Consider the following 14,188-nt stretch of genomic DNA (forward strand, 5'->3'; position numbering starts at 1 on the left):
AAAAACTTACCTGTATAGCTTCTCACGTTCTGTTGATGCAATTTCCTCATTGTTTTACCACTTGCACAGGAACTGACTTACCAAATAATTTTTAAAGCACCTTACACTATAAACTGCAGTATTCCAACCGTGGCAAATAAATACTTGCCTAGAAATGCTCTGCACACAGGCTGACAACTGAGCCTTGCGTGCTTGTTGAGGGAGATGGAAGGCAGAAAGACGCCTGGTATACAGCATGTGTAGGCAGAGGATTCGTGCCAGTAGTTTTAGCAAATTATCAAAGCTTAAGATCAAGATTAGGGTGCTGCCTATAACAAGTCAAAGCTTTCAGAGTTCAGACAGAGACCATACTATCTATCATTAAAGAAACTACACTGTGAAAGCATCAGCTCATTTTTTAAATAAGTGAATTAATTTATTCATTTTTGTACATTAAAATGTATACAATTCCAGATACCATTACAGTTAGATTAACAAAAGCTAGTTACCAAAAAGAAAATACAAAACTAAAAATTATTCTGGAAGCTTAGTTATTACAGATGGGAAGTTTCAAAATCATGTAATTCCAATTTGGTGGTATTTGGTGAGATGTGTTAAAAAAATCAATTGACTTCTATAAAATCATATCTAAGGCAGATTTTATTGTACATTGATTTTTAAACATTTGGATAGAGGGAAAAACCTGAGATCTAGACCCAAAAGCTATTCTCTGCAGAAGAGACATATACCTTTGTTTGCTTTTTGTGGCAAACAGTATATATAATTGTTACTATAAAAGTTGTGCTGTACATTAGCTGTAGTGCAGGTCACTTTCATATTAAGTGCCAATAAAGGTTTAACAAAATATACAAAGTCTTAAAAGGTGAGACTGTTTAAAGCATTAATTGTATACATATTGCACACTATAGTGAATACTCATGGTTCAAAATAAAACATTGCAGTTGCCAGATCTTACAGAATGAACCACACTGGAATGACAAAAGGTCAAGAAGAACAAGTGTTACCTAGCCGCCAGGTTAGCAAAGTGAGAGGCAGGTCCTTCAAGGCTGGTGTCTTCCCTCCAGCTGCCAACAGTCTGCTGTTCTTACTGGTCCCGAGACTCATAAAGAAGTTTTGTTGCCTAATATAAACACAAAACATTACTGTATTGACTGCTTGAAGTTTCACTTCTGCTACAAAGCTCCTTGCAAAGACTTTACACCTCCCTCCCTTACCTTATGCATAGCTGCCAGCCAGCTTGCTGACAACTTCTTGTTAGAGGTGTAGTCTTCACTGGCTGTAAACTTCATCTGTGTTAGCTCCTCTGATCCTGGTACTTTATACTGTAGAATCATACCTATGGCACGAGTATTACCTCCTGAAAAAAAAAAATCATGAACAAAACTTCACAAACTAAATAAACACAACTTTTTAGCTAATAGTCACAGTTGAAGACAGCTATCTCACCACTTGATTCAAAGCACTAAAAACTGCAAGTGCACCAAGTGCAGCATCAGGAGACTGTGACAAAAGGGTGTTAATGCCAGGCAGCGCAATGTGCAGACTCAGTATTGTCTAGTTCTGTCACTGAGGCAGAGCCTGTAGAAGCCACTAATTACAGAGACAAAACTCTTGTATTTCAGTGTTACCATCTGCCTTCTCTTAAATAGATACCGTGGCTTCACAATACAGCCAGCAGTTTCTAAACTGAACTACTCTTGTCCAGTTAGACTGGTATCAAACAGGGATCCTTGCTTGATCCCAAGTCTGGCACATCAGTGATAAGCCCCACCAAATTTGGCAAAGGTTGAGAAAGATGCTTCCACAATAGGAGCTGGCAAAAACTTTGTTTATTTCCTGAAGGAAATCCACTACAAAAGACATTGCTCTGACAGCAGCATGGTAAGAAGTTGTTTACATCTCTCCTACTCTAGCTGCACAGATAAACCAAAGCAAGAATACAGAAATGAAACAAAAGCTTTGTGTAAAACAGCACATTGATCCTTCACATTCAGTTACTGGCTTGCTTATTTACTGAAGTAGTAGCCACGAACTAAGTCACAGGAACAGCACCACCACACACAGAAGGACATTTTGCAAAGTTCTTTTTACAAAGACTGTTTGCACAAGAAGGTCCTGGAGGCCATGACAGTAATATCCAAGAAGCCAAACAAAGACAATCCTGGTCTAAGCAATGTGATCAAAAGCCTGCAGACAGCATTTGCAGACACAGCTATTTCCTCCTCTGGTAGGAGAGACTGCAATCCAACTTCATCACTCGCTCTCCTGCATCTACCCAGTCAGCCTAACAGCTCGTACCAGGTACTAGGCAGTACACACACAATATATTGCTCATTCCTGGTGTACAGAATTCAGCACATCTCTGCTAAAGTAGGTGATGGGTAGAAGTCCTCCCGCTTCTAGCACAGACATGTACATGTAGTCTAAAGGAGGAATCAAGTGTTTTAGTTCTCCTCCAAGCAGTTACAAAACATTCATTCTCAGTTTATTAAATAGATGGGAAGGGATAAATACATGAACATAACTTGTCTTAAGTTGAACAGCTATAGATCAAGCAAAAAACTAGCACTGCAAGGGAAGACAGATGGGAGAGGGGTCGTAACAGCATGCTGAAGTGAGTCATGCTCACACAAGGTACTGGCGATACCTTCAGTAATATGCTGGCTCTCCAGAAGGCTGGTGTAAGTGTGAATATCTTTTTCTACCATCAAGAAGGAAGGCAGGCAGGCAAAAAGATAAAGCGATCAGAATAGTAATGAACAAGAAATTACAGGAGCATTAAGCAACTCTGCAACACATCTGATTGATTTGAATACCAAGTTCATTAAAGTTAACATGCTGTACTGCCACTGCACGGACTGTCCAATTAAAAATTCCAGCAGTGACAGAGATGTTGCTTACTAAGCAATTATTAAAATTCCTGACCTTGTCTGCTCTCATTTCAATGAAATCATATTTAAGTTCATCCTGAAATACTAAGAAATCTGTCCAGATACGAGGCAGTTAAGTAGCTACCAAAGTATTCCAAGATATTAGCAGTTTCACTTAGCCAACCCTTCATCTTGAATGAAATTAAGAAAGCATAATATATATATTATCTTTTTTTTGAGTAGCTTCTCTTACTCTCCTCTAAGTTGTTTGCACAAATAGAAGAGAAATCTTAGCTGGATTCTGAAACAGAAGCTAAGACTGATAGCTCCCTCCAGTGAGCTTTCCAATCCATAGATGTTTAGCAAGGAGAATGGATCAGACCAGGTGACGATCACCTTTATCAAGAAGTTCCCCCATTATTAAAGTCCTAAAGTAATGTCTGAATTCTTGTTTCACCTAAAATCCCATCAGCCACATGGACAGCTTCCATGCACTACACTCTACTCCGAGAACCACTGTAATACAATGTAGTTACACCTGAGCTACCAGAAATGCACTGTCTAGCTTGAACAATAATTACCACTTCATCTTTTTCTTAATAGTCAATTTGTATTTAATGAAAAAAATTACCTCCAGGAGTAAATCCCTCTGTAAGTATCTGAACAGTTGAAATCTGTACAATTTCAATTTCATAGTGGCTGTTTCCATCCAAAACCAGGTATCTATATGAAAAATAAACTGTTATTAAGTTTCTTGTTTACAATATCAAGTCCAAATCAAATGAATTAAGTTAGAGTCTCTCATTGACTGGTAGCCTGTATACTTCACAGAGTGAGGAGGGAGCAGAGCCAAGCAGGTGAAGTTACTTTTCATTGAAGTGCTTCGCTTAAGACAAAAAAATAGAGAACTGTAGAGCAATTTGCCTGGAGACCTTTTCAAAATATTAAATGCTTTCCTCCAGAGTTACAGGGCAAGAAGAGAACGTGGAGTTTGAAGTGCTCCAGCCAGCCAAACTCTAGGGATGACCAAAGCAATGCTCTGACTGTAACATTAAGAAATACTGTGCAGCACTGGACTCATCATTCTGAAACGAGTGTTTTTTTTCAGTAGCTATAGATTTTTTTTCCCCGGTCCTTCTTCCGGTAAGCCTTTTGTTAGCTGTCAGAAACACTGAACTGCAGTGCCACCAAGACATTATCAAGGAGCGGAGCTCTGTCATTCCAAGGCATTCCAGCATTTCTGCTCCTTGCTGCTTCTGGAAACAGTCTTCACTGAACAAAGCAAGAGGAGTGCTTCACACCTCCGAGGGCCCCTTTTTCACACTGCTATTAAATTCACACACCCTTAGCCCAATAATATAATATACAATAACATTATATCCATCCTTTCAGTCAGATTATTCTTCCAGTATCCTCACTGGAAGCTATGCTTGTATTTTGTTTGGGTTATGATAACAATATAGCCGTGTTCACAAGTGCAATTTCTATCAGTCCTCCTCACCTCTGATTGTTGGAAAGTCGACAAACCATGAGCTCAGATTTATCAGATGTTCCCAGAGTTACAAAGAACGAAGCACCTGAAAAGAAATGTTTCAGTATTCAATGCAGAGTTTGGGAAGAAATATTCAAGAATCAAAAAGGATACTTACTGCACTGATTCGGCTCAATTAGGAGACTAACTGGAACATTAAACTGACATAAACTGATAAACACTGACAGGACATTCAAGTATAGAAAGGTTTTCAGTTAGTTCTGCACCATATGACCATTCACAATTACGATGCAATTCCACCTACACTGTAGATTAATCATGTAAATCATATTTCTAAGATAAATCTTTCAAAAATAAGTACAGATTTGGAGAAAAACCAGACGATCCTACCTTCTTAAAATTACACAGAAGAATCAAATAGCAGGATGTGACCTTTAGCTGCATGCTTAATAGATACTAAGACACCTCTCTCACTACTGAAGACTAGCTCAGTCTTACTTTGAGGTCAGTGAATTGCAGCCTTCATGTTGTATTTCTCTGCGTGCTCCAAACAGCTCCTCTGGCATCAGGAAAGTCACCTTAACTACATGAGCCAAGTGATTCATAAAGCAGACTACATGCCTACCTCTTTATTTCCTCCATGTATTGTTACACTCCCTGTATTACCTAATCCCAACACTGTTGGTCTGGGAAATCAAAAAACAAAACCAAACATACGGCACTGTCAATTGGCCTGTGAGCTATCTCCACAATCTGAATTGTGCAGCCTCAGAGCTTCACCTCACGATCTATTTCATAATAGCACCATGTCTCACTGACCCTCAGTATGGGGCCCCAGGCTGCTGCCGACATGAGACAGAGAGGGACCAGCAACACAACTGCCATGGAGATCAAAATCGCCATTTCTCTGAGATCTGAACCTCCACAGCAAGGCAGGAATAACTACAGACGTTAATTGCATAACATGAATGCAAGCACGACTTTTTTAGTATTTATTTTCTTATATCTTCAGGTTAAAATAAATATTTTTTAAAAGTTGTCTTCTGTGCATGGTTAAGAATGATTTGTATACTACCAGGGACAAATGTAGCTCTGTCTAGACCTAGAATCTCCGTAGGAACAAATCAGACTGCTAATCAGAGGCGTGGTTTAGCTTACCAACTATACACAGCTGCATCACGCTGAGTGAAGAGCCCATCAGAAGGCCCCAAACAATTAGAGAATATTTTGAAAACTGAAGATTCAGCTTTCTTAATATAATTGGAACATGAATTGCTGTATTGCATGTAGCTTTAATGCTGTGCAAAACTCACCAAGCTTACGACCTGCCATCAACCACAGCCATAGGCCATGCACAAGATCAAAGCACAGCATCCTGTTAATTGTTTTAAAAATGTCTGTTAAGCATTTTCATCCTTATTTAGCGTAACTAACAGAAACAGCTAAAAGGTGGACTACATTAATAAAGTGCCAACCACACACATCTATCCTCAAAGGCATTAAAAACCCCTTTGTCTTTAAAGAATTCTGTAAATACCTGACCCAAATCATACACTTCTTGCTAAATAAGCTGATAATATAAAATTAAATGGCAAACATGCAACAACAAATATGCATTTTAAGGAGACAAAACTGCAATGTAGCAGCTCATTTGACAAAAATTAGTCTTGCCAGTTATCAGATTTGTTTAACACAGCATCTGAACAAATCTAAGTGAGATTGAAACAGCATATATGTGCACTTGGTACTTACCATTCATGAGCACTTTAAGCTGCTTGTCATAAAACTCTGTTTCTTTCTGAGAGATGAGGGCACATTCAGCACACTGGCGCACGGGGTCCACAAAACACATGCGAGGCAGAGGCACTTTTTTACTGCAGCATTTGTCGCAGAAGCACTTTCCACATCTTCGGCAGTGATGCTAAGCATGAGAGGAGATTTTGTTTATTTACAAAAGAAATTATTAGAGAATAATTTGATAAAGGTCCCCCATTAAACATCCACCTCCCCAAGAAACAGCACAGTTTCTCAGGTGTAAAACGTACATGTTGAAGGGACAGGACAGTAGTCAAGTGGTAAATGACATCGAGCTGCTGTAGTGGTAGAAAGAACTCTCTGAAGACTGAACCCTGAAGACTGCGCGTAGTATGAAAAGCACTACAGGCCTTTGTTGGCACTCTGCCAAGAGACTTTTAAATCAGACCAGAGAAGACACTGAGAGGACCCTCCCAAATTCCTCGCCTGTCAGTAGAAATGCAAGAGAAGAGTAGTTTCTAGAACCCTTCCTACTTCCAAGAAGAGATCTCTCAGAGCTTCAACTGCAGATGCTGTTCTTCTCCCTCAAAACTTGTTCTCAAGTTTTTTTTCCCAGGGAAAATGCTAAGAAATTCCTAAAACCTAAAGCCCCATCTCTACCAGAAATATCAGGCAGCATAGTACAAATCCAGCAAAGTTGTAATAACAATCAGAGCAGCTCCCAAACCTTCACCGAGTGGCTCACACTCCATCACTACTGGGGTGTTACAGTCCCAGTAGTTCCTCCTGATGCAAGTTTCCATGTGATGACAGTATCTCAAGCCAGAACAAGTACTCCCAGGCAAGCCAGAACTGATTTGTGGCTCAAAGCAAGTTTCAACAGCTTGATACAAGGCACTGATAAACTGCAGTTCTGATCACTGTTAGACTTTTCTACCAAGTATTACGCAAAGTTCTCTGAAGCACCTATTACCTATGGCTACCTCCATTTACTTCCCAAAAGTAACACAAGTAAAATACAGCAGCCTGATGAATTACTGCTTCTCAACCAATCCATGCTCTTAACTCATCCAACTAAAAGGTAAATAAAAAAGTCTATATTCTCTTAGTTCTTATAATGTTCTTCAGTCTTTCTGAAAACTTCCATCTCTCTGGTACAGCACGTCAATATGTCTGTTTTAAAGTTTCTCCTTCCTTTTCCCTCCAAACAATACATTACAAATCATGACCTAGGTCAATGCACGCAAGTCACACTTCCACATCTTTCTGCACTTCCACAAGCAAATGCTAAACGCCCATCAGTGCAGTAATACAAAGAAACATTATTATCTCCTAAAATCATTGTTGGCTTCTTTTGGGAGACTGCCAAACCCCGTTCCAGCAGGTTTTCTGACAGCAATATTCTGTAAACCAGCAACAATTCCATAGTGGTCCGCTTTAAATATGTTCATTACATAAAAGTGGTTTTTCTTCATGCAGGGAACCTAATTATGGTTCACAGCAATCAAGGCAGTTTCTACTTTAATCAGAAATTCCCCTTTCCTGTTGTGAGATCAGTTGTGTTTCACTTCTAGAACAGACGGACAATCTGACTTTTGGCTCTCCACATTTGAGCCATACAGCCCTTTAACGTCAGATTGCAATTCATTACTCCTGAAAACATTTGCTTACATTTCCACAACTAAGCTTATCTCCCAGGACACAGCCATGTTAGTTCATCTGGTTTCTGTGTCAGTACTGATGTTAGCAGCCTTCTCCAGCGTGGGCTCCTCTAACTCTTCCTTTGAATGTAAATCCTGTGGGTACACAGCATTTGGGAAAAGCCCAAACAGACTGAGCAAGAGGAATGTCAAAGAAACAGAACATAAAAAAGAAAAAAAAAGTCCTCTACTCAGAAAAGGCAGAACAGAAAGAAAAACTATTTGAATGTACAGCAGACTTTGCATGATATTCTACTGAAATCATCCACATTTTAAACCAGAGCTCCATATTAGCATTTTGCAACAGTTAAAACATTGTATTTTGTTCATTTCTTACCTTTCTAGTTATGAAGTCAAATTTTGTATCACACTGCATACATCTTGGGCACTACAAAACAGTACAAAATAACGTTAACTAACAACATTTCTAGATTTTTAATCGTACTACTACCACATGCAAAGACTGGGCTTTATTGTTATTCCCCAAAAAGAACTGCCTCCGAGAAGTTTACATCCTTTAATCTTTTTCACCACAGTTTTCATTTATTTTAATACAGATGTAGCAAAATAACGTCATCCCCACTCACAAGACAAAAAAAAAAAGCAGCCAAACTCATTCACCCTAAGGAATACTACATCCTGTCAGCAGTCAAAACTACATTTCTGAAGTTCTTGTCATGCTTAATTACGTTTGGCTGTCCAGACAGTCATATATTCTGGAGTTAACTATGTTTTCATGCAAGTTGTCATCCTGTTGTGATGCTCTGTTGACACTCTAAAACACTGTTTACGTATTTTATTGCTCTCAATACTTGCATATTTTTAAAACACTCTAGGAGATTTTTGGTTTTCTTCCAAGCCACTAGGACTTATTTTTTATTCCAGCTACAAAATGTCACTACTTCCTGAAGCATCTCTTTCCTAACACAAGGTTACGCCCACGCTCTTCCCAAAAGAAAAGCCAGAAAAAAATTGAGGAGGCTTCTCTCTCCCAACTGAGTGTACAAGTACAGGTCAGCAGCTCTGACTTGCTTAAGTACCAGAAGAATTCAGTGATTGTTACAATTAACATTTTCTGTGCAGAAAGTCACCTTCCGCAGGGCTGATACTCTGAAGTCAGATTGCTTAATTTTCACAACTTATTTTTATCCACTGTATCAAAAAAAAAGGGGGTTGGGAGGAGGGAACACTCTCTGAGGCTCACAAGTAATTACTACCAGATTTATTTGCAAATGTTAATGCAAAATTACATCTCACATCTGAATCGGAACATAGTTGGATGATTCTTCAGTGAGTTTTGTTAACTCTGGAAACCTGAACTCTTCAAACCAAGCTTTCACAGAGTTCAGCAGAATGTCATCTTAAAAACATGCCCTAGGCTGAGCAGGTGTCATTTGCTAAGCACACAGTTATCACTGTTTGCCTTTAATTAATACATTTCAATACACAACCCTCTATCTTCTAAGAATTCATTCAGGTTACAAAAGTTTTGGAGTCTGTTTCAGGGATTTCTGTTTCACCACATTCCCAATCACTGTCACAACTTCTACAACAGTAACCAAGAAAACACTACAGCAGCTACGTTAAAAAAAAAAATCTTTAGAAACTTTTTAAGTAAAAGCTTGTTCGTAATTTACAACAGTTTATACAAAGCATTCTCACATCTAAACAGAAGCTTAGCAAATTAGAGGGTACCAGCCGTCGCTGCAATGGAAGAGAAATAGCTACTCTGCAATATTTGCTACAGGAAGCTCTTTCTAAATCCCAGACAAAGGAGAACCAGCAGTGTTCCTGCACTGTCTCAAGTAATGCACTGAACCAAGGCACCCAACCTCCCCTTTTCACAATGGCCATATAAAAGCTTATTCTGATATTCGCTGATTAATAACCTTGAGCACAAGACAACATCAGCATTCCCAAGGTTTTCTCTGTAACATGTAACACTCTACAGCTTACACCATGTTTTGCTGTGCACCGATCTTCATTTAGTGTTTTAGTTTTTTTCATGTATGGAGCTTAATTGTTTGCCCAGAAGCTGGGCAGGGCAAGGATTTCAAAATACTTTGAATTTACCAGGAGTATAATTCATTTTCATAATGAAAATTTGTAATTTTGGTTCGAAATCAGAAAGCAGAAGCCACAACCTAGGGGGAAAAAAGCTTTTTTTGTGTATGAAACCTTAATTAGGTTTCATACACAATGTTGGGCAAAACGTAAAATCTGTTTTCAGCAAGTAACGGAATTACCCATCTTCTTATTTCCTACAAACTACAGAAAAATATTTCTGAATTCCAGACCCTTCATGATAACGCTGCCTTACATAAAGTGCAGTCAGAGATAAGTCACAAAGTGAAATGGCACGCAGTGGCAGAAATCACAGAAGGCTATTTTCCTACCAAAATGTTCTGACACAAGCAGAGTCAACATACTGTTCCTTCAAGGCACTTCTGCTTTGAGTAACCAAACCCAAGAGAACCCGTTTGCATAACAACTTCACCAGGGAGCTCTTCCCAGGCACAGCAGCAGCATTTCCCCGGAGGTGAACCCTTCGTGTCCGGCCACGCGCTGACACCAGCACGCGAGCACTGAGCTGCTTCAGTTTGGTAGTGCATCGGCAAGAAGATAGTGCAACACCTGAGACACTTCTCATGTCCTCAAGACACAGGCTTTTTAAGACTACTGCAACTCTGATTTTTGTTTTGAAAGTAGAAGCACTCAGATACAAAATAAGATATTAAATAAAACCCATATAACGAGTATATTGATTTAACACACAGCCAGCATACTGCTCATTCTGGCGGATTGCTGCTGTCATTACTTCAGCAAGAAGAAAACGGAAGCACCAGCAGTCGTTGGCTATCAGCATTAATTTAGAAGTACTGAGAGCAAGTTCAGCACAAGTAGAGAGGAACTTCTGATGCATTTGCTGAAGCACGGTAACAAATTAGCGTAATTCCTCAGCCCCAGAGGTGAGAACAGTGCAGGTCGGCAGCAGGCTCTAGTTACACTTCATGCGCTGTATTTGCATATCCAGTAACGAAGCGATAGATGCGATGCAAGCTAACACCTGGCTAAGCACATTAACACAGCCAACATTTACCAACATGGACGTCTGCAAGCTCATTGAATCAGAGCTCAACGTGCCTGACAAGCACAGCTGGTGCCAGCAGCAGATGCCTTCTGATAACAGCAGGACTGTGCGCAACCGGTTCCTCGCCGAGGCTGTAAGCTCGCTGGGGTGCGAGAGCAGCCCTGTCACGCAACCACCGAGCGCCTGAGCCACACCAAGCTGGGTTCCATCGTATCGTTCTCCCATCGGCTGCTCTCTGAGGCAGGCATCGCTCCTCGGCCACCTGAGATCTGGGACACAGCCTGATGCCACAAGCTCTGTCCACCTCTGCATTGTAACACCCGAATTTTACAGTCCATGACTTCCCCCACCAGCATATCACTTGTTGAGCTCTTCTGGGGATTAGCAAGAAGCTTTGCTTCAGACCCTTGGCACATGCACTGACCAACACCTTAAGCTCTGTCTCAAGTTTAATCATGTTCACAGATCTACACACTATTACCAACCTCAACTCCTTATTCATTTCAATTTCACTGAAAGACTACCAAAAACGTTTTCTATAGTCCTGCTTCAGTCTTACACACTTCAAACTCCTCATACTTAAAGACTCAACAAGAACATCCTGATATTTACAGGCTGCACAGTCTTGCAATACAAAGTTAGAAAACTTAGCATGTAACTTTGGAATACATTTAAGTTTAACAAAATTACTAACTGCCATAACTCCTAGGACGATCATTTGACTTTTAAAAAACAAATCAGAAGACATTTCCTGCAGAAAAGTACTCAATTTACTGGTACACAGCAGAAGTCAGTGTATTTGAAAAGCCAGGTCAACATTGGGTAATACTCGCCCTTTCTCTTGGGGGAAGAAAATATGTTCTTTATTTTACTGGACTAAATCACTGTCAAGAGCAGATGTTCTCGTTGAATCCACTAACTAGCTAAGGCTGCCTCTTAAATTTGATTTTATTAAGAAAAAGATGAGTTTATAACTTCCTTGTTATACTTCCTTCCCTGTACACTGCATACTTAAAGAAAAATTTGTACGTGGTAAAAGCTAGTCAAATGGATGTCTGAATTTCAGTACACTTTGAGGTAAAGAAATACAGTAAAGCAACTTTTTCTTTCTTCACAACAATAGATGCACGATTAAGAATATGAGTGAACACAAGCATTTAAAACGTTTGCCTACAATACACCTCCTCTCAATAGCAAGTACATCTGAATTTGATGCAAAGGCAACATTCAGTCACTAATCATCGTTCTGTCGAACACACCACAAAGAAAGTCGTCTTAAGCAGAATGAATGCCTGCGGTACCAATGTGATAGAAAATACAAATTCACACCATGCACCACATTATGTCTATTAATTTTAGATACATCACTTCTTAAATACATCTAACTAGCTTCAATAAATTCTACAAATCCTCCCACAGCCTGCAGTTGAATTAAGATGGTACTATGTAGTAGACCTGGAAGCACCATTTTTTATTTACATGGAATTAGTCGGCTATAATTGAGAACTGCCCAGCTATAAAGCTACACTGTCCGTCTGGGAGGAACCGGCTTTCAATTGGAGATAACTGTTAGACAAATTGCATCCACTGCTGGCGATGTGTCAGCACTCAAGTTTCCAGATAGCTGAGGTCAAGGTACACAGCGCATCGAAAGTCACCTACCTGGCAAAAGCAGACTGCACACAACGCCCTGAGAAACCACCCCTTATCGAGTAACTCCAGATCCCACTTGGCTGCACGCTCACCAATCGATGCACACCTGGGCACCTGCATCTGACACTGCTCTGGTCACCGAAAACTGCACTGTAGCTATGCTTAAGGCAGACAGGCAGTTGCTACTGACAACAGGGAGGATTTTGTTCTCTAAGGTTGGAAGAGACTAACTTGCAAGAACTCCAGCAAGATATTTTATCTGCTTGCTCGTTTAAAATAGGTTGAAAAAGTGACTTTCCAAAACAAGATCATTATTTCAGATGAAACTTGCAACTGGCTTACTAGCCACAGCACTTTCTGCCAGGGAAGGCTAGGCTCAGTCGCTGCAGTGAAGGCTCAGTGAGTGGCAGAAGCTGCTGTAGCTGAGTGACTCTGCTGGTGTAGTAACTTTTACACCAAACTTTTTGCCTCCAGAGATACCCGGTAAGGGCAAAATTTTCTTCCTTTCTGCTGACCTACAGGGCAGCGTTCCTGTATAACACAGTCCAACCAGATCCCTATCTGGCAAAGAACGGGTCTGTTTAAAGGCTGCCTGCTTAAGTTCATATTGGCTCCTCAAAAAAAAAAAAAAACTCCAGTCCCGTTTAAATGCATTGGCACGTAGCCACACCACAGAAGGGAAATAAGTAAACAACTGATTCTGAACTCTGTGAGCATCTAGCTGCACGGACCAGCAACAAATAATGCATATTATGTGAAATGTACAAGACTGTCACGACTACACAGTTTATTTTAAAAGTGTTTAGAAGCAAAGCTGACTGAAAAGATTTTGTTTTAGATTTATTTAACATGCAGAACAGAACATTCAGACTACGTGCCACAAAGGGTGCTCTAACGCAGCCTTTTGCTATATTTTGTGTCAGTTTTTAAAGAAACGCTCTTCAAAGTTAGCTTTATTTGTCCACAGAATATCCCGAGGTGGAAGGGACCCACAAGGGCCATCGAGTCCAACTCCTGACTCCACACAGCACCATCCAAAAACCAGCCCGTGTCTGAGAGCGGTGTCCAAACGCTACGTTGAGCCCTGTCAGGCTCAGGGCTGTGATCACCTCCCTGGGGAGCCTGTCCCTGTGCCCAACCACCCTCTGTGTGCAGAACCTGTCCCTAACCCCCAGCCTGACCCAGCACGGGACGGGACGAGCAGCGCCGGGAGCCGCCAGCCCCACGGCCGGTCCCGCCTCAGCGCTGAGGCGAGCCCGCGGGCGACCGTTGGGGGACCGTTGGGGGACCGTTGGGGCCCGCAGCCCCCCGCCCAGCCGCGCTACCTCCTTATCGGGCACCCAGGGCGGCTCGTCGAGGCCGAAGGGGCTGCGTGCGGCGCGCAGCTCGGGCACCATGCGCAGCCCGCTGGCGGAGCGCACCAGCTTCTTGGCATCCGCCGCCTCGCTGCCCGACATCTTCTGAGCGCCCCCCCCCGCGGCTCCGCCACCGCTACTCGCCCTCTCGGACTGGCAGCTCCGCCGGCCAATGGGAGCCCCGGGAACGCGGGACGAGCGCGGCGCAGAGCCAATAGGAAAGGGGGGTTGGGAATACCCGCCCACCCGCCGCGGGCGGCCAATAGAGGCCG

General features: G+C 41.4%; 1 protein-coding gene across 2 annotated transcripts; it reads right to left on the reverse strand.

Moving 5' to 3' along the window:
• Positions 1-390: 390 nt before the first annotated feature.
• ZFYVE21 (zinc finger FYVE-type containing 21) lies at positions 391-14,026 on the reverse strand. Of its 2 annotated transcripts, XM_032189306.1 has the most exons (8): positions 13,887-14,026; positions 8,155-8,205; positions 6,115-6,283; positions 4,372-4,447; positions 3,502-3,593; positions 2,648-2,701; positions 1,215-1,357; positions 391-1,120 (listed from the first exon to the last, which is right to left on the reverse strand). In XM_032189306.1, exons 1-8 carry the CDS (start codon positions 14,016-14,018, stop codon positions 1,085-1,087), a joined length of 753 nt encoding a protein of 250 aa, XP_032045197.1. In that variant the 5' UTR covers positions 14,019-14,026; the 3' UTR covers positions 391-1,084. The 2 variants fall into 2 exon arrangements, with proteins under 2 accessions (XP_032045197.1, XP_032045198.1); XM_032189307.1 differs by lacking the exon at positions 2,648-2,701.
• Between the last annotated feature and the right edge of the window lie 162 nt (positions 14,027-14,188).

Source organism: Aythya fuligula, chromosome 5 (assembly GCF_009819795.1).
Source record: "Aythya fuligula isolate bAytFul2 chromosome 5, bAytFul2.pri, whole genome shotgun sequence".
Lineage (NCBI taxonomy): Eukaryota > Metazoa > Chordata > Aves > Anseriformes > Anatidae > Aythya > Aythya fuligula.

Bases quoted from the DNA above. Each gene is read 5' to 3' on its own strand.
- ZFYVE21 (XM_032189306.1), bottom strand. From the start codon at position 14,018: ATGTCGGGCAGCGAGGCGGCGGATGCCAAGAAGCTGGTGCGCTCCGCC. The intron at 8,206-13,886 runs GTAGCGCGGCTG...ACTGTTTTGTAG, and splicing joins CCTGGGTGCCCGATAAGGAG to TGCCCAAGATGTATGCAGTG. The intron at 1,358-2,647 runs GTATCGCCAGTA...TTTTTTTTTCAG, and splicing joins GAGCCAGCATATTACTGAAG to GAGGTAATACTCGTGCCATA.